The following is a 24,821-nucleotide window of genomic DNA, read 5'->3' on the forward strand; positions in this document are numbered from 1 at the left end:
AGCAGGAACAGCCCCCTAAGTTTGCTCATAGCCTGTACAGAGAGATACCATAAAACTATGGCACATAGGGATTCCCCTGTACTAAGCACAATTCAGCAGGAACAGCCCCCTAAGTTTGCCCATAGCCTGTACAGAGAGATACCATAAAACTATGGCACATAGGGATTCCCCTGTACTAAGCACAGTTCAGCAGGAACAGCCCCCTAAGTTTGCTCATAGCCTGTACAGAGAGATACCATAAAACTATGGCACATAGGGATTCCCCTGTACTAAGCACAATTCAGCAGGAACAGCCCCCTAAGTTTGCCCATAGCCTGTACAGAGAGATACCATAAAACTATGGCACATAGGGATTCCCCTGTACTAAGCACAATTCAGCAGGAACAGCCCCCTAAGTTTGCCCATAGCCTGTACAGAGAGATACCATAAAACTATGGCACATAGGGATTCCCCTGTACTAAGCACAATTCAGCAGGAACAGCCCCCTAAGTTTGCTCAAGCAGAGGGTTAAAGTGACAGAGGAGATGATGCCGTTTCTGCTGGACAAGTTTATTTACAATAATAACCACAGACAAGTTGAAACATACATAAGGATTTCAGTGTAAGAAATAGTCTATCCCCCCCCCCCTTACAGCATGGAAAGGAACAGGCGCCGGGGGTACAAGCGCAGGTAGGTGGCCGTTGTCCCCCTGTAGGATTCAGCGCAGAAGCAGACAAGTAGGACACGGATCCCATTCTGAACTTTCCCTTTAATATATTCCCGCTATTGGGTCGGAAGGAGAAGAAAAGCAAGTGCCGTGTCCAACTGCAACACACACACACCGGGCGAGGCCATTGGGAAACAGCGACAAAGTGCATTGTGGGTAATAGAACTGCCCCCCCCCCCCCTGCTGTTTTAAAGCGCCTATATTCCCGATATCTGCATTAAAGGGCAACTAAACGCTTTCCTCGGTGATATATAAATACAACGGTGCAGTAAAGGAATGATCTGCGACCTTATATGGCTGCAAGTGTCGACCAATCAGAAAGGTGGATGGAAATGAGACACACACGGTGCAACCAATCCTAAAAGGAGTTCCCTGGCGTCCCAGCATGCTGTGTTGCAGTCACATGATCACAACAGGGACCAGGATTGGATGTAAGATTTATTTCATGGCATTGCTTGATAAATACAGCCCCCCCCCGTTTATACTGAATATGGTTAGAGGTTTTATAAATAAAATTCTACCACGTATACACCGACGGCCATTCTTGTCTTAGTTCAGCAGGCTTATTCAAGTTGGGGGGATCCCCCCCCCCACTCGGGTCTATATTGGCAGGTAGGGGTCACCCCTTTACCAGAGGTGCGTTTCCCGGATTTCCGCAATGATCTGACTGGCTCTCTGCAGCGCCTGAAAGAGAGGGGGAAATTGTATCTGTCAAATAGGAACCGGCAATAACCACAGGTTAAAGGGGAACTATACCTACTTGTATCATTTTATGGTATCTCTCTGTACAGGCTATGGGCAAACTTAGGGGGCTGTTCCTGCTGAATTGTGCTTAGTACAGGGGAATCCCTATGTGCCATAGTTTTATGGTATCTCTCTGTACAGGCTATGGGCAAACTTAGGGGGCTGTTCCTGCTGAATTGTGCTTAGTACAGGGGAATCCCTATGTGCCATAGTTTTATGGTATCTCTCTGTACAGGCTATGGGCAAACTTAGGGGCTGTTCCTGCTGAATTGTGCTTAGTACAGGGGAATCCCTATGTGCCATAGTTTTATGGTATCTCTCTGTACAGGCTATGGGCAAACTTAGGGGGCTGTTCCTGCTGAATTGTGCTTAGTACAGGGGAATCCCTATGTGCCATAGTTTTATGGTATCTCTCTGTACAGGCTATGGGCAAACTTAGGGGGCTGTTCCTGCTGAATTGTGCTTAGTACAGGGGAATCCCTATGTGCCATAGTTTTATGGTATCTCTCTGTACAGGCTATGAGCAAACTTAGGGGGCTGTTCCTGCTGAATTGTGCAAATCAAGTAAAGATAGAACACATGATCACCTTTAGCATATCAGCCGCTTCTTTCCTGCGCTGGGCCATGTCCTCGGACTCAGTCAGAAGGTCTTCAAGCAGCATCGATTTATAGAGCTGGCCCACGAGTTCACTCTGTAACGTGTCCTTCACATGGTTCACCAGGAAATGCATTACAGCTTTTGGCACACTGCGAGCAAATATCCAATTAAACACAAGATACAGACTGGGAAACACTATGGCACCTCCCACCCATATGTATAAATACAAATATACAGAGAGGGAATGTTCTGGGCACACAATAAGCCCCACCCCCATACTGTACTGTCTAAGGGAAACACTATGGCACCTCCTACCCATATGTATAAATACAAATATACAGAGAAGGAATGCTCTGGGCACACAATAAGCTGTACCCCCATACTGTACTGTCTAAGGGAAACACTATGGCACCCCCTACCCATATGTATAAATACAAATATACAGAGAAGGAATGTTCTGGGCACACAATAAGCTGTACCCCCATACTGTACTGTCTAAGGGAAACACTATGGCACCCCCTACCCATATGTATAAATACAAATATACAGAGAGGGAATGTTCTGGGCACACAATAAGCTGTACCCCCATACTGTACTGTCTAAGGGAAACACTATGGCACCTCCTACCCATATGTATAAATACAAATATACAGAGAAGGAATGTTCTGGGCACACAATAAGCTGTACCCCCATACTGTACTGTCTAAGGGAAACACTATGGCATCTCCTACCCCAAGGAGATAACTTTTTATTGGTGGGGGGGCGGGGCCTCACCTGTCCTGGATGTTCTTCCTGACGATAAGAAAGTACGACTTAATTAGTCGCTCGATGACTTCGCAGTCGCGCTGCTCGCGGGCGGAAAGCTTCCTGGCTACGGGTACCGGCTGGAGCAGAGGGAACAGGAAGAGAAGGGGAATGTAACTACCACAGAAGTAACTGCAGGGGGCGCTGTGTTCATGGTGCTATTTCCGTCTATTGAGGTGCCACAACTTAGTCCAACCATATGGGGAAAATGTTCCACCTTGAGTCGATGGTACAATCATCTAGTAAGTGACAGTCGGGCCATGCCAGCCCAAGGAGGGCACATAGGAACCCTTTCCCCAGACTCACCACATCCAGCAGATTTACAGCGTGGCCCCTAAGTGGGCTGGCAGGAAGGGCCGGGGGAGCCCTGTTCTTCTCCTCGGCAGGAAGCTCCTCCCCCTTGGGCTTTAGCATTCCCCTCCAGTTCCCGGTCCCAGCGTCGGGTAACCCATCCCCTGTGTTGCCCGCAGGAGCTGCCTGTAATGGCAAAGCAAGTTGGCAGATAATGATCTGTACAATTTGGGGGCACACAGAGCAGATGAGAGGCAGACTGACAGAAAATATCCCCCCACTCTAATTGCCCTGGCCTATTACTAGCAACTTTGCAATTGGTCTTCATTATTTATTCTTTATAGTTTTTTAATGATTTGCCTTTTTCTTCCAATGGGGGTCACTGACCCCGGCAGCCAAACCCTATTGCTCTGTGAGGCTCCAGTTTTATTGTTATTGTTACTTTTTATTCCTTATCTTTCTATTCAGCCCCTCCCCTATTCATATACCAGTCTCTCATTTAAACCACTCCCTGGTTACTAAGGTAACTTGGACCCTAGCAACCAAAAACCTATTGCTCTGTGAGGCTCCAGTTTTATTGTTATTGTTACATTTAATTCCTTAACTTTCTATTCAGCCCCTCCCCTATTCATATTCCTGTCTCTCATCCAAACCACCCCCTGGTTACTAAGGTAACTTGGACCCTAGCAACCAAAAACCTATTGCTCTGTGAGGCTCCAATTTTATTGTTACTTTTTATTCCTTATCTTTCTTTTCAGCTCCTCCCCTATTCATATTCCTGTCTCTCATCCAAACTACTGTTGCTAGGGAAAATAAGACCCTAGCAACCAGATTGCTGAAAAACACACTGAAGAGCTGCTGAACACAAAGCTAAACAGCTGAAAAACCATTCAAAATAAAAAAAGACCAATTGCAAACTGGCACATAATATCATTCTGAAAGTTAATGTAAAGCTGAACAAGGCCTTTCAAAAGGACAGCTGCCCAATAAAAGGGCATAAAAAGGCATAATAGGGCACCAGATATGTTTTGATTGGCTGGATCACTGGATCAGCCAAACCCCCCTCCTCCCCAACTGTATAAACCATTCCCCCAAATTGTGCCCCCCCTCATCTCTGTTCCAGGTCTGTAAATGGGGGGAGTGGGACAGTAGAGCTTTCAGCCCCCGCTGCCCCAGAACCACTGCCCAGGCTTCCCGATGGAAACTGCCCACCAGTAGGCCCCCTACATGCCAGCTTCTAGTACCCATGCCCACCAGTAGGCCCCCTACATGCCAGCTTCTAGTACCCATGCCCACCAGTAGGCCCCCTACATGCCAGCTTCTAGTACCCATGCCCACCAGTAGCCCCCTACATGCCAGCTTCTAGTACCCATGCCCACCAGTAGCCCCCTACATGCCAGCTTCTAGTACCCATGCCCACCAGTAGCCCCCTACATGCCAGCTTCTAGTACCCATGCCCACCAGTAGCCCCCTACATGCCAGCTTCTAGTACCCATGCCCACCAGTAGCCCCCTACATGCCAGCTTCTAGTACCCATGCCCACCAGTAGCCCCCTACATGCCAGCTTCTAGTACCCATGCCACCAGTACCCTACATCCGCTTCTAGTACCCATGCCCACCAGTAGCCCCCTACATGCCAGCTTCTAGTACCCATGCCCACCAGTAGCCCCCTACATGCCAGCTTCTAGTACCCCATGCCCACCAGTAGCCCCCTACATGCCAGCTTCTAGTACCCATGCCCACCAGTAGCCCCCTACATGCCAGCTTCTAGTACCCATGCCCACCAGTAGCCCCCTACATGCCAGCTTCTAGTACCCATGCCCACCAGTAGCCCCCTACATGCCAGCTTCTAGTACCCATGCCCACCAGTAGCCCCTACATGCCAGCTTCTAGTACCCATGCCCACCAGTAGCCCCCTACATGCCAGCTTCTAGTACCCATGCCCACCAGTAGGCCCCCTACATGCCAGCTTCTAGTACCCATGCCCAGGCAGTAGGCCCCCTACATGCCAGCTTCTAGTACCCATGCCCACCAGTAGGCCCCCTACATGCCAGCTTCTAGTACCCATGCCCACCAGTAGCCCCCTACATGCCAGCTTCTAGTACCCATGCCCACCAGTAGCCCCCTACATGCCAGCTTCTAGTACCCATGCCCACCAGTAGGCCTCCTACATGCCAGATTCTAGTACCCATGCCCAGGCAGTAGGCCCCCTACATGCCAGCTTCTAGTACCCATGCCCACCAGTAGGCCCCCTACATGCCAGATTCTAGTACCCATGCCCAGGCAGTAGGACACCTACCTATCTGTGCATTGGCCGACTTATGGCAATAATGGCATTTTTAATAGCCGTTTAACCCTTCCTGTGCATTGGACTGTCAGATTCAGTCTGGCCCACAATGCTTGGCATGGAAAGGGTAAAATGCCATCGCTGAGCAGCATTATGGGGTGAGGGGGGGACACGGAACTTACTGTGCGGCTGGAGAGAAAGGGAAAGCTAGAGAAAGAGCCCCAGGCAGTGCCCATGCAGGACCCAGGGTGATGCCGCCCCACGGGAAGGTGACAGTTAGTGAGCGGCAGTTACATGCACGGTGTTACACAGAGATGGGACAGACCTTGCCATCAGTTTCGGCAGAAGAGGAGGCAGGGGAGGGCTCTAAAGAGGCTGCTGGCAACGGCCCTGATGCTTTGGGAGGCTGGAAGGGAAAAGGAAGAGAATGAGGAAAGGCAGAGTTTATTACAGTACAGGAGGCTGAATGGTGTTATGTCGGCAACTACAGGATTCTATTGGCGTCGGAGCCGGTGTTGCCGGAAGCCATGCTGGTCAGTGAGCGAAGCAGCGAGACAAAGTCACGGATATATTTCAGCGCCTACTTATAAAGGAGAGATGCCCGCGACAGCTGACAGGGCATTATGGGAACTGTAGTTTAGTCATGAGTTTAGCACTCTCCAGGGGTTATGTAATAAAAGGCACTGGGGCAGTAACCCACAGCAACCAATCAGCAGGCAGCATTTACTGGTCATCTGCATAAAAGCAAGCATCTTATTGGTTGCTATGGGTTACCACTCCTGCCTTTTATTACATATGAGGGGTATCTCATCCAGTGTTAGACCTTCCTATGAGCAGAAGAAGGGAGAGATCGCTGTAAGAGGTGGAAAGAAAGCACAGGCAGAAAGCACAGCCGTCGGCATGATGGTTGGATGGGACAAAGCGGTTGCCCTACACTGGCAGAGCAGTAATGGCGATGTGCGGGTAAGGGCTGGACATAGCGACTGTTTACCCAATATTATCTCAGCCTAAGGGCCATGGCGGGCAACTAATCTCCCTGTGGGCCGTGGCCCTAAACCTCACAGGGGCAGACAAGGGGTTGGTATTAGACAAGTTGCCCCCGGCCAATGATCGGAGTCTATAGAGACCTGTCCTTATCCAATAGTTATCTGGCCAGATATCTGTGGGGCCCCGTCCATGGGCCAATCAGCTGCCACCTCCGTTAGTAGAGACGTGTAAGCAGCCGGCCTTTGTGCATCAAAATTCCCCCTTTTATTCACCTTTTCCCTGGGCGGAGGCAACTCCCGAGCGATTCTGTTCCGCCGCTGTTCCTGTGGGTTTGAAAGTACAACAGATTCTGATTGGTTGAACAGCACTTGTATTTGTGTACATGGACCATAACAACATATAGCAACACACCATACAGGTACGGGATCCATTATCCAGAAAGCCCCGAATTACAGGAAGGCCATCTCCCATAGACTCCATTTTCATCAAATAATTCTTATTTTTTAAATTATTTCCTTTTTCTCTGTAACAGTACCTTGTACTCGACCCTAATGAGTTAACTTTTAGTATGATGCAGAGGGATATTCTGAGACAGTTTGCAATTGGTCTTCATTTTTGTATTATTTGTGGTTTTTAAATTGATTTTAATATTTGTTCAGCAACTCTTCAGTTTGGAATTTGTAGCTGTTATCTGGTTGCCAGGGTCCAAATGACCTTAGCAACCAGCAATGTGAGACTGGTATATGAAAAGGAGGAGGGGCTGAATAGAAAGATAAGGAATAAAAAGTAACAATAACAATAAAACTGGAGCCTCACAGAGCAATAGGTTTTGGCTGCCGGGGTCAGTCATCCTGTTGCTAGGGCTCAAATTACCTTAGCAACCAGGGAGTGATTGGAATAAGAGACGGGTAGATGAATAGGGGAGGGGCTGAATAGAAAGATAAGGAATAAAAAGTAACAATAACAATAAAACTGGAGCCTCACAGAGCAATAGGGTTTGGCTGCCGGGGTCAGTTATCCTGTTGCTAGGGCTCAAATTACCTTTGCAACCAGGGAGTTGATTGGATGAGAGCCAGGAATATGAATAGGGGAGGGGCTGAATAGAAAGATAAGGAATAAAAAGTAACAATAACAATAAAACTGGAGCCTCACAGAGCAATAGGTTTTGGCTGCCGGGGGTCAGTTATCCTGTTGCTAGGGCTCAAATTACCTTAGCAACCAGGGAGTGGTGTGAATGAGAGACAGGAATATGAATAGAGGAGGGGCTGAATAGAAAGATAAGGAATAAAAAGTAACAATAACAATAAAACTGGAGCCTCACAGAGCAATAGGGTTTGGCTGCCGGGGTCAGTTATCCTGTTGCTAGGGCTCAAATTACCTTAGCAACCAGGGAGTGGTGTGAATGAGAGACAGGAATATGAATAGAGGAGGGGCTGAATAGAAAGATAAGGAATAAAAAGTAACAATAACAATAAAACTGGAGCCTCACAGAGCAATAGGGTTTGGCTGCCGGGGTCAGTGACCCCCATTTGAAAGCTGCAAAGAGTCAGAAGGAGGCAAATAATTCAAAAACTATACAAAATAAGTAATGAAGACCAATTGAAAAGTTGCTTAGAATTGGCAGTTTTACTACATAGTTAAGTAATTTAATGGTAACCCCCCCCCCCCCGACCTTTACATATATAGGTCATTCTTATTGGTGCAAAAAAGTCCAGCTGCAGACTTAAGGTATGGAGATCCTACTTATGGAAAGCCCCCTTATCCAGAACAGCCCCCAGGTACCGAGCATTCTGGGTAATAAGTTCCATTACTGTACTGGGGTATGAAACCCTGAATGCACTTACCTCTATATTGTTATTCATCAGCCCGCAGGCATCGGCAAAGTCCGGGTGTTTGGTGTTGATGTAGGCGAGTTCGATGGCCACCAAGTTATGTACCTGCACGCCAACAACCGGGTGTCATAAGGGGTTAAAAATCTGCAAAAGGGCATCGGGGTAGAAGGTGCAGTGGGCAAAGGGCGAGCGCTTCGTCTCTTACCATCTCATTAGTAACCGGCAGTCGCTTCCGCAGGAGACTCGTAACCACCTCGACTATGGCATCGTGAAGCTTCGGGAACCTCAGCAGCTCCTGAAAGGTGAATAACATGGCGGCTACAGACCCCGTTCTATTGATAATGATTTCTATTGGACGACCTAGAGCAGGGGTCCCCAAACTACGGCCTGTGTGACGCACTGGGGCTGAGGGCCGCGCTGAGGCAGAGAGGTAGTAGCCAGGGGTGAGGACACAGTGGGGAGCAGGGGGGCTGTAGTTTGAGGACTAACTATAGTCTGGCCCCCCAACAGTCTGTGGCCCCCTGTTTAAAAATGTTGACGATCCCCGACCTAGAGAGTCATGTGTGGAACCAATTTATGAGACCTGGACCCGACCCGGACATGCCGACTAGTACTGTGTGGGCCGGCCAGACACCTACGGGGGGGGGGTTCGGGACAACCTCGGCACATCACTTGCGGGTGGGTTTGGGTTGAGCTCTGCCAGCTGCCTTTTTCCAGCTTCTGAATTTATAGGCACGCCCCTTTTGTGACATCATTGCAGGCGGGGGCGGGTCTATAAAAACAGGGCAGAAGCTGGGTAGGGTTCGGGTTGGGAGCAGATGGGTTACGATTGGGTGTGGGTCAACCAGCACATCACTAATACAGACCCATAACTAGGGATGCACCGAACCCCACTTTTTTGGGTTCGGCCAAACCCCAAAACCCACCCAGAAGGATTTGGCCAGAAGTGACATCATCAAAAATGGGCAATGGCAGAAAAAAAAAAAAATATAGATAATATGGGTAAAGGTCCCCATACACGGGCTGATAGTAGCTGCCGATATGGGTCCCTTGGACCAATTCGACAGCTAATCGGCCCGTGTATGGGCACTACCGTCAGGCCTGTCCGACATCGGGGCCAAATCTCGATCGGGCAGGTTAGAAAATCTAGTCGTATCGGGGACCGCATCGTCTCGTTGATGTGGCCCCTGGACCAACTTTACCTATACCCGTCGTTATAATTGTTTATAGTTTGACCCTCGATTCTCCCGATATTGCCCACCCATAGGTGGGGGATATCGGGAGAAGATCCGCTCGCTTGGCGACCTTAAGACTCAGAACCTACCAACCAGCATCTATACCCACATCTGAATATCCTACCCGGAACCTGCAGGGTACCCGCCAGTGCCCGACCATCAGCAGGACACTGAGCACCTGTAATCGAACGCCCCTACAATGTGACATTGTGTTGTAGAAAGCCGAGCGTTGCTACCTGCGTGCTGTAGTTACTGCAGTGCTGGATTATCCTCTGCATCTCCTCATGGACCAGCTCCACGCAGCGCAAACTCGGCTCCTCCAGCCGTTTCACCTGTCTCTTCACCAGCAGCTCGAAGGAGACCTCCGGCACAAACAAGGCCGGCCGGGGGCCCTATACACAGAGACAAAACAGGAAATGGTTACCCCCAAAGCCATTGGCACCCCCCGATAAAGCGATAATCGCCGGGCAAACGGCTCACCGTTGCGTTTCTAATGGCCGTAAGGATATCGATGGTGGTGAGGCCGCCCAGCGGGTCTACGGATTCCAGCGTCCTTCCGAACGTCTCGTGGAAGATGTAGCAGATGCGAGCCCCTCCGCACCTGTTTATATGCAAAGCGATAGCTCAAGGGGGTCTTGCCGTGAATGGGTTAAAATGGGAAGTGGCTTTGAAGCACAACTACATTGTATAAATGAATCAGTGAAAGCAAAAATGACCTGGATATTAAGAATATCTCCTTCATACAGGCCCCACCCACTTATCATTCAAGGATAAGTAAACTTTAAATCCCTAAAATAAATCTCTAAAATAACGAAATAACTAGAATAACTCACCTTAATCCCCACACAGATTCAATTTGTTGCTCTATTACAAGCGGCTGGACCGCAGCTCTTTTAGTTACTTCCGTGTCTAGCGTGAATCTCCGCACCTTTTGCTTTCTGAGCCCTGCTTCTCTCTCTCCTACTAAAGGTCCCCCATACACGTGAAGATTCGCTCGCTTGGCGAGATTGCCAAGTGAGCGGATCTTCACCCGATATCCCCACCTACGGGTGGGCGATATCGGGGAATGTGTAGGCTAATTCGGTCATTTGGCCCTGGGGCCAAACGATCGAATTATATTGGCGGCAATGGGGCAGTCGCTTCGGGGACTGCATCAACAAGCCGACGCGTTCCCCAATCCGACTGAATCTTTTAACATGCCCGATCGATATCTGGCCAATTTTAGGCCAGATATTGGTCGGGCATGGCCTTCGTTTCTGCCCCTACACGGGCCGATAAGATGCCGAATCAGTCCAAGGGACCAATATCGGCAGCTACAATCGGCCCGTGTATGGGGACCTCAAGACCCCACAGAGGTGCCTATTGCGTATGCCTGATTGATTTTAACTTGACCAAAGGCAGCAAGCATGCTCAGTAGGCACCTCTTTGGGGGTCTTAGTTGGAGAGAGAAGGAGGGATCAGAAAGCAAAAGGGGTGGAGATTCACGCTAGACATGGAAGTAACTAAACCACCCTCCAATGATTGTAACTTACTTACCCCGCCCCCACACTACTTACAGTTCAGAGGTTTCTATGTATTTTGCTGTTCCTTCGATGGTGTTGCAATACTCTGTGGCAAACTTAGTAATGAGCTGCAGTAACGTGGCGCTCTTGTCTTCCACGGGTTCCCCGTAGCTGTTCAGCAGGGACTGGTACTGGGCGGCCAGGACGTTGATTCTGGTCTTCAGCTCCGGCAGACAGTCGCGGATGTGGTGCATCAGTAGCCTACAGACACGGCATATACATATGGGGCATTTTATCCTCTTGCTGCCAACATATAGTTGTACCGAGTAATACCTCCCAGATTCCATTGCTGTTACCCAGAGCAGGCATTAAAGGGGTGGTTCACCTTTAAAGACAAACTGCAATTGGTCTTCATTTTTTATTATTTGCCGTTTTAGAAATATTTAGCTTTTTATTCAGCAGCTCTCCAGTTTGGAATTTCAAGCAGCTATCAGGTTGCTAGGGTCCAATTTTACCTAGCAACCAGGCAGTGGCTTGAATTAGACACGGGAATATGGATAGAGGAAGGCCTAAATATAAAATAAGTGACAATAAAACTGTAGGAATAGGTTTTTGGCTGCCGGGGTCAGTGACTCCCATTTGAGAGCAGGAAAGAGGCAGAAGAGGAAGGAAAAGAATTCAAAAACTATAAAGAATGAAAAATAAAGACCAATTGAAAACTTGCTAAGAAGAGGCCATTCTGTAATATACTAAAAGTTAACCTAATGGTGGCCATTTTGGAAGGAAGCGTTACCTGTTAAGAGTCCGTGCAAGATATTTGGTTCCGTTCCTGTTTGCCAGGGAGGGGTATTTCTTCTGCAGGAACCCGTACTCATCCCGGATAGAGTCGGCCACGCTCTTTTTGTTATTAATGTCCAACTGGCTCCTTTGAATTAGAAATCAATAATTAGGGTTCTCACCATATGAAGCTATTGCCTTTCTCCAGCCAATAGCTCAGCCCCATTCCGAGAAATAAATGGCGACTGGCTCTCATTATATGGGGTGCAATCCATAGCAACCAATCGGAAATTCTCTTTTTTTTCAGCCAGCTGCAGGTAAAACCATGAATGCAGCAATTTGATTGGTTGCCACGGGTTACTGCCCATGGGTAATCGTGCTTAGTGTTGATAAATGACCCCCAATAACCCTTTAGATCTGTGCTGCCCAAGCTGCGACCATGCCATTGTATATGGTAAAAAGGTAACGGATCTGGATACCTGTTGACCACTCCGATGATGCCAAGTTTGACCGGGATGACCCGTCCCAGAAGCACATCCATAGCGTCCGTCCCTGCGTCCATCAGGTCCAGCTTGGTTATGACGGCGAGAGTCCTGCGACCTGGATAAATGGGATCGGGGAAAATTTAGGAACATGTGACCAGGGAAGCCATTATGGCGGACAGTGTTAAAGGGAAACTATACCCCCAAAATGAATACTTAACCAACAGCTGAAGTGTGGAAGCAAAAAACAGAACTCTGCCCATACATTGGCTGATGTGGCCCCTAGCACCCCAGGGGGTGGCCCTTAATTCTTAAAATGGTCATTTTCTATTTAGGATTACCCAGTAGCATTTCTGGTCATGATCACATGGTTTCTACCCAGAAAAGAGGTGACTTACCGTCAGGGTCACTTTCCCGCGCGATCTTAAGAGCCTCTGAAGTTGCCATGTCGGTGTTGGCAGCCGTGACTGCCAGGATAATGGAATTGGGGTTGCTGATGTACCTCAGGATGAGCTCGCGGATCTGGATTTCGATGTCTTTGGGTTGGTCGCCGACAGGTACCTGGGGAAGAAAAACCTCCACGTTATAATAATGGATATAAATTTCAGGGTAAAGACAACTGGAATGGAAATGGGTCCCATTTCTGCCCCAGAGCTCTGAATCTTTCTACTTCCTGCTCCTGGGCTGCTCTCTTCCCCCCGTGCCCAGGTAGGAGGCATTAAAAGCCACACAAAGGACGTTCATCTTTTGGCCACTAGAGGGTAATCTTGTTCCGTTAAACACCAGCAAACGCCTGAGGAGTGCAGTGCTGTACCGGGCCACTTTGGGGGGTTATGTAATAAAAGGCACTGCCCAGGAGCAGTAACCTATAGCCAGGGCCGCCATCAGAAATCACAGGGCCCCCTCCCACAGGGCTCCTGCCTCAATGGCCCCTCTCATCAGTACAAAGGACACACAGACATAAAAAGGATCAGGGCCCCCCTAACACTATGCTGGCCAGATCCCCAAAGACAGTGCCCCCAATTGCCCCCGGCAGACAGTGCCCCCAATTGCCCCCGGCAGACAGTGCCCCCAATTGCCGCCGGCAGACAGTGCCCCCAATTGCCCCCGGCAGACAGTGCCCCCAATTGCCCCCGGCAGACAGTGCCCCCAATTGCCCCCGGCAGACAGTGCCCCCAATTGCCCCCGGCAGACAGTGCCCCCCATACACCGTCTTCTTTGGCATCTTCTATGGCGGCGGTGGCTCCGGCGGACCGGCCCGTTTATAAGGTTACCCCCCCGTTAATACTGACATCACACACATGCACGGGACACGACCAATCGGATTGGATTACAGATGACAGGGTCCGTCAGAAAACTGTACCTTTAAAAGTGAAGGTTGCCCGGGCCCGGGACAACTGTGCCCCCTGTGCCTCCCTGATGGCAGCACTGCCTATAGCAACCAATCAGCAAGTAGAATTTACTACTGTTTAAAAGCAAACATCTTATTGGTTGCTAGGGTTACTGCTACTGGAGAAACGCCTTTTATTACACATGGGGGCTTGTCTTCCCCCCACGTTACCTTTGTCATTCCTGGCAAATCCACGAGCGTCAGGTTGACCACATTCGGGGAGAATATCTTTAGGTGGATGGGCTCCGAGCTGATACCCTGGAAAGAGAAGGAGACATTAAGTCTACAAAGTTTGGGCTCGGGCCCAACGGCCTTCTGGTACCTGCAGAGCTTCTGTCAGTAAATGGGCTGCAGGATTAACCTGTTACATACCGCTGTCAGTGCACACAATAAATTCACTGGGGCTCATTTAGTAACACTGGGCAAGTTTGCCCCGTGGGCAGTTACCCATAGCAACCAATCAGAGACTGGCTTTTTTCAGCCAGCTGCAGGTAGAAAAATGAATGCACGCGTTTGATTGGCTTTCATGGGTTTGCCCAGTGTTGAGAAATGATCCTTTAATCCTAAGGATGTACAGGTATTACTCGCTGGGTGTGAAGTGACCGCCAGCGGCAGAACCGGAACCTTTAGAACAATGGCCCGAGGTAAAACCAGTTCTTGGCCGTCACGCTGCAGTGAGCGCCAGCCTACGGGCGCCAGTCTGCTCTTTGTTTGATAATAAAAGGGTTAATTCATGCCTGAATACTATGGGACATATTTATAAACATGCATTGTTCCTTACTGTACTCGGGTATATAGTGAATATAGAAAAGAAATAAAGAAAAGGGTAAAGCACAAGCGGAAGCTGTGACTAAAATCAGTTTATGGGCATTAAAAGTCATGTGACTTCTTGGCAATACAAACAGCGGCCCAAAGTAAACGAGGGTAATTATTTAATTATGTGCCCTGCAGAACAGGAAGGACAATGAGGGATGGCGGGAAGGGACATATTAAATGTAATTAGGCTCCCTGCCCAAGCGATGCTCCGTAATAACAACTTCATGCAATGGCTGCTTAATTAGCCATGATATAAAGGAGGTTGTGTTTAAAGGGCAAGTTAAATACAGGACGCCCCAGTAGGTAACCTACATGGGGTCACTGACCCCCACAAACTAACAGCCGACTGTGAGGTTGATATTCCTATTTGGTTACTGTAATTATTTCTTGTAGCCTATTCATCCTATTCAGTGTTCTTTAGTTGCTAGGCTTATTAAGCCTTAGAAACCAGAGAAGAGTTTAAATGATGAGCCCCGAGTGATACAGAACTGCTTTGTAATCGGTATCATTCTCTTACTTTATTATTCCCGGAAATCCTCTCTGTTTCATTCTCGATTTCCTGGCGGATTTCGTCGAAATCAGTGTAAATCTGGAAATGAAGGAGAGGTCAGTTATACAGGAAAAGAAACACTGTGGAAAGGACATGAGTGGGCCCAGGCCTCCCAAAGCTGTGATTGCTGCACCTCGGCAATGCCCTCTTACTGTACAGTATGGCCGCTCCCACCCGTGTTTGTGCATACAATTATACCCCCAATGAGGGATGTTTACCCTTTAAAATCACAGCACTATTCCCAAATAAAAGTAAATTAGGAAAATAAACAGGGTGTTTGTGGGAGAAGAGTGGGGAGGGGGGTATATACAATCAGAACCGTACTGGGAAGAACCATCTCACTGGACCCTACCTTGTTCTTGGTGTGCAGGAACTTGCCCCATTCCTCCGTCTCCACCCCTGTAATTAAGAAAGAGCAGGAATTGGTCACATGGTACAGGCTGTGCTGGAAAGCAATTGGATGACTGGTGGGTTACTGGGATTTAGGCACTGAGCTCCCCAACTCCTACTGGATCCAGAGTCTCAGTGCCCCGTAGAACAAACTCACACAATTAATTGCTTAGATTCCACCATGAAAGAAATAACAATTTGCCCCTATGATCCCGAGACCCAACTCCCAGCAGCCCCCTATGTTACTGAGACGCAACTCCCAGCAGCCCCCTATGTTACTGAGACACAACTCCCAGCAGCCCCCTATGTTACTGAGACACAACTCCCAGCAGCCCCCTTATGTTTACTGAGACACAACTCCCAGCAGCCCCCTATGTTACTGAGACACAACTCCCAGCAGCCCCCTATGTTACTGAGACGCAACTCCCAGCAGCCCCCTATGTTACTGAGATGCAACTCCCAGCAGCCCCTGTTACTGAGACGCAACTCCAGCAGCCGCCCCTATATTACGGAGACTCAACTCCCAGCAGCCCCTATGTTTACTGAGACGCAACTCCAGCAGCCCCCTATGTTACTGAGATGCCACCTCCCAGCGCCCCCTGTTACTGGACACAACTCCCAGCAGCCCCCTATGTTACTGAGACACAACTCCCAGCAGCCCCCTATGTTACTGAGACACAACTCCCAGCAGCCCCCTATGTTACTGAGACACAACTCCCAGCAGCCCCCTATGTTACTGAGACACAACTCCCAGCAGCCCCCTATGTTACTGAGACACAACTCCCAGCAGCCCCTATGTTACTGGAGACACAAGCAACTACCAGCAGCGCCCCTATGTTGCTGAGACGCTAACTCCAGCAGCCCGCCTATGTTACTTGAGATGCAAACTCCAGCACCCCCTGTTTACTGAGACGCACTCCCAGCAGCCCCCTATAGTTCGGAGACCAACTCCCAGCACCCCCTAATGTTCTCGACCGAACGCACTCCAGCAGCCCCCAATGTTACTGGTAGATGCAACTCCAGCAGTCGCCCTGTTACCCGGAGACACACTCCCAGAGACCCCTAATGGTTATGAGACACAACTCCCAGCACCCCTACTGTTACTCGGAGACGCAACTCCCCAGCAGCCCCCGTATGTACTGAGTACACAACTCCCTAGCACGCCCTATGTTAACTGAGACATAACTCCCAGCAGCCCTATGTTACTGAGACACAACTCGTCCACAGCAGCCCCCTATGTTGAGCTCGGAACACAACTCCCAGCAGCCCCCTATGTTACTGAGACGCAACTACCGCAGCAGCGGCTCCCTCATGTTACTTGAGATCAACTCCCTAGCAGCCCGCCAATGTTACTGAGAGCAACTCCCAGCTGCCCCTCGATGTTACTGAGACACAACCCTCCCAGCAGCCCCCTAATGTTACTGGAGACAAAACAACGTCCCAGCCAGCCCCTATTGTTTGAGATGCAACTCCAGCAGCCCCCTATGTTATGAGTTACACAACCCACGCAGTCCCCTGGTTACTGAGACGCAACTCCCAGCAGCCCCTATGTTACCTGAGCTGCAAACTCCCCAGCAGCCCCTATGTTACACTGGGAGACACAACTCCCGCCAGCGCCCTAGTCTACTGAGCGCAACTCCCAGCAGCCCCGCTATGTTAAACTTGAGACACACCTCCACAGCAGCCCCCTATGGTTACTGAGACACAACTCCCGCAGTCCGCCTGTTAACTGAAGACACAACTCCCAGCAGCCCCCTATGTTACTGAGATTGCAACCCCAGCAGCCCCTATGTTATGAGAAACACACTCCACAGCAGCCCTATGTTACTGGAGACACAATCCAGGAGCCCCCTAATGTTACTGAGAACCGCAACTCCCAGCAGCCCCTATGTTACTGGAGACACAAACTCCCAGCCAGCCCCTATGTTTGACTGTGAGGACAAAACTCCCAGCAGCCCCATATGTTACTGGACACAACTCCCAGCAGCCGCCCTAAATTGTTACTCGGAGGACACAACTCTCCAGCAGCGCCCTACTGTTACTGAGACACAGACTCCCCAGCCAGCCCCCTTATAATGTTTATGAGACTCAACTCCCCAGCAGCCCCTATGGTTACTGGGAGAACACAAACTTCCCAGCACCGCCCTATGTTACTGTGAGACAGCAACTCTCCAGCAAGCCCCTATAGTTAACTAGAGACCGCAACTTCCCCAGCAGCCCCCTAGTGTACTGGAGACGCAACTGCCCCAGCAGCCCCTCTATGTTTACTGGGAGTGCACATTGGCACTCCAGTCAGCCCTTTTGTTGCTCACTCGGAGGACTGCCACAAACTCCCAGCAAGCAAAGCTCCACCTCTATGGTTATCTAGGAGACACAACTCCCAGGCAGTCCCCTACTGTTACCTAGAGATCAAGTCAACTCACCCCAGGCAGCCCCCTGATGTTAACTGAGACAGCAGCTCCCAGGCAGGACCCCAACCCTAGTGTGATAAACCGTGAGAGACACAGACTGTCGCCACGCAGCCCTTAATGTGTTTGACTGTTGCCTAAGGCCGTACGAACCGTATTCTAAGCGCTGGCCTACGCAGGTATCAAGTGAGAGGCAATCCTCATAATGACTGGTTCTGTTTCTCACTCTATCTTGGAAGTCGAGGAATGTGATCTGCATAGGAGGCATTCCTTTAGGCGCCCACTGCACAGCACTTGATCTCTGTAAGGAAACGTCGATATAATGCCAGAACGACGTCTATCTCTAAACCAACGATTAGTGTCGCTGTCCGCTTCAGTAATGACTAACCTAGGAGGCCCCAGCTACTAATCAGAACCACTGGCCTTTGGGGGTGTAGCTCAGGAGCTGAGGCAATAGCTGATATGATCGAGTTTGAAGAAGGGTGCTACCCAGTAGTGATCCTAACTAGATGACTTACTAGGACTCTGTGATTTGCTGAGGCAACCATTACACTCTTGCCTTGCTTGCTGTAGCCTCCATACAGGTGTAACTGGCACATCCATTGTCTTACATACTGGCTTTCCCAATATCCCCCATAGCTCTCCCATTGTGTTATAATTCCCCGGCCTCACCCAGACTAAGGCCAAACCTAGTAAATACCTGACTGGCTGATCACTGGGTAGCCATGTTGCTTTATACCCCACAGAGGGCAAATAAATGATGCATGCAAGATGAGGGAACACAAATAAATAAATAGGGGGTGGTAGAATAAAGCACAGGGGGCTAAACCTAAAAAAAAAAAATGAAAGTACAGTTTATATGTAGAAAAAAAACACTGCTTTTACCAATGGGCGGACATTATCAGTAATGGCAAGTACTGTTACAACTCCCTGCAACCCGGGGCCACAAGGATGTTGGTAAAATTCCCAGCATACCCAGGGCCGCAGGGGGTCACGTCTGGTTTTAACCCCTCCCCTTGCTGTTCTGTAAGGGACCCCCGGCCATTACTGATAGTATCCGAGTGCTGGAGGGTCGCCGGTGACTGGGTGCTGCGGTTGTGCGGGGGTTACAGTTCTACACACAAGCCCCGCGGGGGCAGGTAGGCACATGCAGGTAGGAAATAAAGTTCGGGGGGGGGGGGGGGACAGTGGAAACTGTAGACCTTTGGAAAAGTGCTTCGGAATTTTCCAGGCGTTGGGGTCTGGAATCAAAGAGAAAAACACAACAGAGAGAAGGAGACGTTATTAAGGGAAAGGGTCTTCCACCTTGTGCTTTGCAGCCCCCCATCCACAGGGGCAGATGTGCTAGACGAAGGGGTAAACACACAATGATACCCCCCCCCCCCCACTTTCCCTACAGAGATCCCACCCTGCCAGGTAATGATGGGCATAGTCGTAGGGAAAAATTATGAAAGTGTGTAAGCCAAAATCACCGGTGATGTTGCCCGTAGCAACCAATCAGCAGTTAGAGTTGAACGGTCAGGGTCGGACTGGGGCACTGGGGGAAAAACCCTGTGGGCCCCAGCGGCCCAGACCCAATCCCCGCAGGGCCCTCTGCTGTTCTCCCCCCACTCAGATCCTGTGAACGGAAGTTAGAAAACAAAAGCAAAGATCTAAATGGTTGCTATGGGCAATCCAAGGGGGCAGATGTGCTAGAAGAAGGGGTAAACACACAATGAACCCCCAAATATATTCCATCCAGTGCTCCCCTTTTCCTTCTGCACAGGGCTGGGCAGTACCATAGAGGTGGGGGACTGGCAGAAGGCTAGCGGACAAGACCATCGACTCTTTGGCCGCCCAACACTTGGCCGGTTGCAGAGGAACCCGGAGCACTGGCCCAAATCCAATGCCCTTAAAGGAAATGGCACCCAAGGTGTCATTCTGTGGGCAACGCCCACTCCGGGGGCTGGGCATCTCTCTGGCATCTTATTGGTTGGCTGCCTGAAGTTATTGGCTCCAACGTGAATGATAAATATTCCAGTGGGCGGAAGCGCCGGTGCCTCTCTCTCTTCTACCTTTGATCCAACCGATTGATTTTATGAGCCTCTGGGCCAATCACGTTGCCTGCACGTCGCTCTATTATCTCAGTAGAGACAAGTGCTGATCCCCTCCTTACCCAGCACCAACCCTGCCCCCGACAATGATTTCAGCCATTAAAGCCAATCAGGTTGAATTGTGTCTGTACCACCAAGCTGTTTACAGGGGGGAAAAAAAAACCCCGGGCAGATTATCGTTTTTACCGTTTCTGTCATCTCCGGAAAGGGGTCTTTGCCCGGTCGTCTGGAGGACACGTGGAAACCATTGCAGGGGATTAGGGGCTCTTTCTTGGTGAACTTTATTTTTTTTCCCGTAACCCCTGGGGAAAAGGCCCAGGAGGGTTCCCGGCCCCCACCCAAAACTCTCCAAAGCCCACCGAAACGTTCTTTTCGCTTGCTCTAAGGGGACGAAAAGAAATTCATCAGGTTAAAAGTAAAACAGAAAATAGGAAAACCCTATGGGCACCATAGGGATTTCCCCTGTTTAACTAAAGCAACAATTTCAAAAGCAGGCAGGAACAAAGCCGCCCCCTAAGTTTTTGGGGCCCATTAGCCTGTACAGAGAGATAACCATTTAAAAAAATTTCTAATGGCACATAAGGGATTTTTTCCCCCCTTGTTACTTAAGGCACAATTTTCAGGCAGGAAAAAAAAAAAACAGCCCCCTAAGTTTGCCAATTTAAAGGCCTGTACAAGAGGAAAAGGATTTACCAATTAAAATTCTATTTGGCACCCATAGGGGATTTCCCTGCGTACTTAAAAGCACAAATTCAGGCAGGAAAAAAAAACAAGGGCCCCCTTAAGGTTTGACCCATTAGGCCTTGTTACAGAGAGATTTTACCATAAAAAAAAAACTGATGGCACAAAGTTGGATTTTTTTCCCCTGGTACTTAAAGCACAAATTCCAAGGCAGGAACAAGCCCCCCCTAAGTTTGCCGATAGGGGGCCTGTCAGCAGAGAATTTACCATAAAAAACTTATGGCACATTAAGGGTATTTTTGCCCCTGTACCCTAAGCGCACCAATTTTTCAAAGCAGGGAAAAAAACAGGCCCCCCTTTTTAAAGTTTGCCCATTAAGCCGTACAGAGAAAAGATTTACCATTAAAAACTAGGGCAACATAGGGATTCCCCTTTGTACTAAAGCCACAATTCAGGCAGGAAACAAGCCCCCATTAAGTTTGGCCCATAGGCCTGTACAGAAGGAAATACCATAAAAACCTATTGCACATAGGGATTCCCCCCGTTAACTAAGCACAAATTTTCAGCAGGGAAACAAAAAGCCCCCTAAGGTATAACCACTTGCTTATTTTTTAAAGGGGGACGGGATTGAGGAAAACCCCAACTAAATCCCTTTTTTGCCCCAGAGGGAACCCCACAAATTTTTTTTTTTGGCCGCCATTTTTTTTTACAGTTACATTTACAGTTACATTTGCAGCTGTTCCAATATTAAAGTTGCTTTTAAAGAACAGCGCCCCACATTAAGGCCTTGCTGTATTTGCAACAAGCTGTTAGGCGAACAGGAAAATAAACATTTCAACCCCAAACAGGCATTGGAAAAAAACCAGGGCACAGTAGTCCTCAAAGTTTTGGGAAAAACTTTTACAGGGCTCCCCAGCATTTCCTTCAGTTCAGGAAAAAACATGAAATTTCCCACTCTAATTCAAGCTTTGTTAATGTCGAAAATACAGAAAATCCCCCCCCCTCCCCAAAGCATTTAGTGGAGTAACGTTTATGTAAAAAAAATTCAATGGACTCTTTGCTGGATTTAAGTCTTCAATTAAATGGCTCGACTTGTTTGGAAATTTCAAATGCCCTGCCCAAGCAGCCTGGTGGGGGACTTTAAGGGAGTTCTGGCTAACGAGAACTGTTCCTAACCATCCCCAATTTTACCCCCGGGCCCCTGGATCGCTTTCTCCACCCATTTGGGAGATGAAAAAAAGGGAAATGAAAGCGCCCCCAAATCCCCCAGGGGCTGGCAAAAGAAAGCTTAAATTTTGTTTTGCCAGAACATTCCTCTCTTGTATTATTCTGTATTATTTACCATATGGGTAAGGGTCCAATAAAAGCGTTTTTTCCCCTTAGGGGACAAGTACCAAGGGTAATGGGGTATACAAAAGCTTTTATTGTGTTTGGCCCAGAACATTCCCCTTTCTCTTGTTTATATTGTATTAACATATGGTAAGGGGGGTTTGCCATAGTGTTTTTCCCTAGGGACAGTTAACAGTAATGGGGGTTACCAGGGCATTAATTGTTTTGTGCCAGGAACATTTTCCAGTTCTTCTTATAATTGTGTATTTATAAACATTTATGGGGTAGGGGGTTGCCATAGGTTTCCCCTTTAGACAAGTTTTACCAGTTAATGGGGTTACAAAGCTTATTTGTGGTGGGCCCAGGGAGCATTTTCCTCTCGTATATTGTTATTTATTTTTTACATATGGGGTAAGGGGTATGGCCCATAGTTTTCCCCGTTAGACAGTTTACCAGGTTATGAGGGTACCAGGCTTATGTGTTGGGGCCCCAAGGGGAAACATTCCTTCTCGTTATATTTTTTTATTTTATTGACAGCGCCTCGGGACAGAAGGAAAACAAGCGGTCCCATAGAAACCGGGTTTCTTGTGAATTGGGGGGCAAGGTCCTGGTTCCATTAGGGTTTCCTGGGAAAAATCCTGGTTTTAAGGAAAAATATATCAATTATTGCCCCAGTTTCTGGCAACCGAAGGCAAGCTTTTTCAGCAACCCCCCTTGTCCCAAACCCAACTTACAAGCTTTTTTCAGGGCCGCCCCCCCTGGGTTTCACCCAACTTTACAAAGCCCTCCCAGGCGGCCCCCCTGTTTTTTCAACCCATCTTAAAACCAAGCTCAGGCGCCCCCCCTGTTACCCACTTTTTTAACAGCTTTTTCAGGCAAACCCCCTGGTCACCCAACTTAACCAGCTTCAGCCAACCCCCTTGTCAAAAACCCCACTTTTACAGCCTTGTCAAGGCCACCCCCCCTGTTTACCCACTTACAGCTCAGGGCAAACCCGGCCGTGTTTACCCCAAAATTTACAAGGCTCAGGCGCCCCCTGTTTTTCAACCCACATTTTACAGGCTTCAGGGCCCAACCACCTCTCACCCCAACTTTTTACCAAAAAGCTAAAAGGCAGCCCCCCTGTCACCCACTTACCAAAAGCCCTTTCAAGGCCAAAACCCCCCTGTACACCCACTTACAGGCCTTCAGGCGCCCCCCCTGTCCACCCCACTTACCAAAGCTTCCCAGGGGCAAAACCCCCCCCCTGTCCACGCCACCCTTACAAGCCAAGGGGGGCACGCCCCCTGTCAAAAAAAACCCCACTTAACAGCTTCAGGCGGCCCCCCCTTGTCCAACCCACTTTTTAACAAGCTCAGGCGCCCCCCCCCTGTTTTCCAACCCACTTACAAGCTTTTTCAGGGGCACCCCCCCTTGTTCAACCCACTTTACAAAAAGCTTTCAGGCCCGCCCCCCTGGTCAACCCACTTTGTACAGCCTCAGGGGCAGCCCCCTCTCCACCCAAACTTTAACAAGCTTCAGGGCTCCCCCCTGTTCACCCCCACTTACAGGCTTCAGGGGCACCCCCCCTTGTCACCCACTTTAACAAAGCTTCAGGCGCCCCCCTGGTTTACCACCCAACTTACAGGGCTCAGGCGCCCCCCTGTCACCCACTTACAAGCTCAGGGCCGCCCCCCCTTGCAACCCACCCTTACAAAGGCTTTCAGGGGCACCCCCCCCTGTCCACCCCAAAACTTTACAGGGGCACCCTGGGGGGTTCTAGATAAAAGCCCCAAATATTGAAATTGGTCCTTTGGCCCATAAAATGGACTGAAAATGGGGCCTAGTTTATGAATGAGATTCGGGGCCACAAATCTATAAGAAAGAGTTAAAATTAAGCAGGACACCCTGGGGTTATTTTTTAGGAGGGAATTTTGCCCCTAAGAAACTATGACTTAAAAAGGGGGGAAAGGGGGGCAGGTTCTGGTTAAGTAAAGAGGTTTCCTGGGGGGCAAAGGCTGAGGGGCTCCTGGTTATGGAAGATTCCCAATGGGCTTGGAAACCAGGGGGGGGACCCCTGAAGGTTTACCAAAAGGGATGGGTTTAAGGTTTCTTCTTTGGCCCCCTAAGGGGCAAATTAAAATATTTGAAATGGGGGAAAAAAGGGGGGGGGGCAGGTTTACCCTGAGTAAAAAAACAAAGGAATTTGTAGGTTTTCCATAATTTGTTGAAATTGGGAAAAGGAAACAGGGGGGCCGAAGTTTGATTGGGGACCAGGTCTTGATAATTAAAAGAGGTTCTGGGGCAAGCTTGAGAAGGAAGGGCCCAGAAGGAGGGTTTTTAATCCCCAGAAGCAGGGCCGGGGGGATACAACTGGGGGGTACATTATGGGATAGCTTGACCCCCACTGAAATTGGCAGGGGGGGGGGCCCCATTTTATTCTGGTTTGCGCGTGGGTCTCCAGCCAAAACTGGGAGGGCAGCCGGTAAAATTTCCCAATCAAAGGCCCCGCTTTCCCCACAACACCCCAACAGGCCTTCCTCCACCCTGGAGTTTCCCCCAAAACGCACCACGATCTTGCGGCAAGCTGGAATAAAAACAAAATTTCCCGGGGACCCCCAAACCGTGTTTGAAACACATCCTGCAGCGTTTTGTTAATGAACCAAGGAATGAAAGCCGGCCCTCCCATGGCCGGGGAACTCCTCTCAACACCAAGCCGGGCCCCTCCCGCTTAAGCGGGGGGGGGGGGGACCAATTTCAGGCAAATGCACCCCCACCAAGGGGGCCTGTGCGGTATACCCAGAAAAGGCCGGGGCCCAACAGGCCACGAAGGAAGCCCAGGGTTTTTGGGCGGGCATGTGGGCGCGGGCCGCTAGGGCGCGCTGGGAACGGGGATATGTAAGTTCGCTGAAGGAGGAATGGCGGGGCACGGCGGCCAT

The 24,821-nt window shown here is 49.4% G+C and overlaps 1 protein-coding gene across 1 annotated transcript; it reads right to left on the reverse strand.

Moving 5' to 3' along the window:
* Positions 1-530: 530 nt before the first annotated feature.
* dnm1l (dynamin 1-like) lies at positions 531-24,821 on the reverse strand. Its single transcript, XM_031898099.1, has 21 exons — positions 24,660-24,821; positions 20,080-20,274; positions 19,579-19,690; positions 19,003-19,083; positions 15,355-15,401; positions 14,970-15,041; positions 13,808-13,894; positions 12,645-12,807; positions 12,244-12,364; positions 11,781-11,912; positions 11,042-11,248; positions 9,966-10,086; positions 9,722-9,877; positions 8,456-8,545; positions 8,263-8,355; positions 6,691-6,741; positions 5,757-5,837; positions 3,160-3,330; positions 2,824-2,933; positions 2,039-2,198; positions 531-1,391 (listed from the first exon to the last, which is right to left on the reverse strand). The coding sequence occupies exons 1-21, from the start codon at positions 24,819-24,821 to the stop codon at positions 1,335-1,337; spliced, it is 2,469 nt and encodes an 822-aa protein (XP_031753959.1). The 3' UTR covers positions 531-1,334.

The sequence above is a fragment of the Xenopus tropicalis genome, chromosome 3, assembly GCF_000004195.4.
Source record: "Xenopus tropicalis strain Nigerian chromosome 3, UCB_Xtro_10.0, whole genome shotgun sequence".
NCBI classification, from domain to species: domain Eukaryota; kingdom Metazoa; phylum Chordata; class Amphibia; order Anura; family Pipidae; genus Xenopus; species Xenopus tropicalis.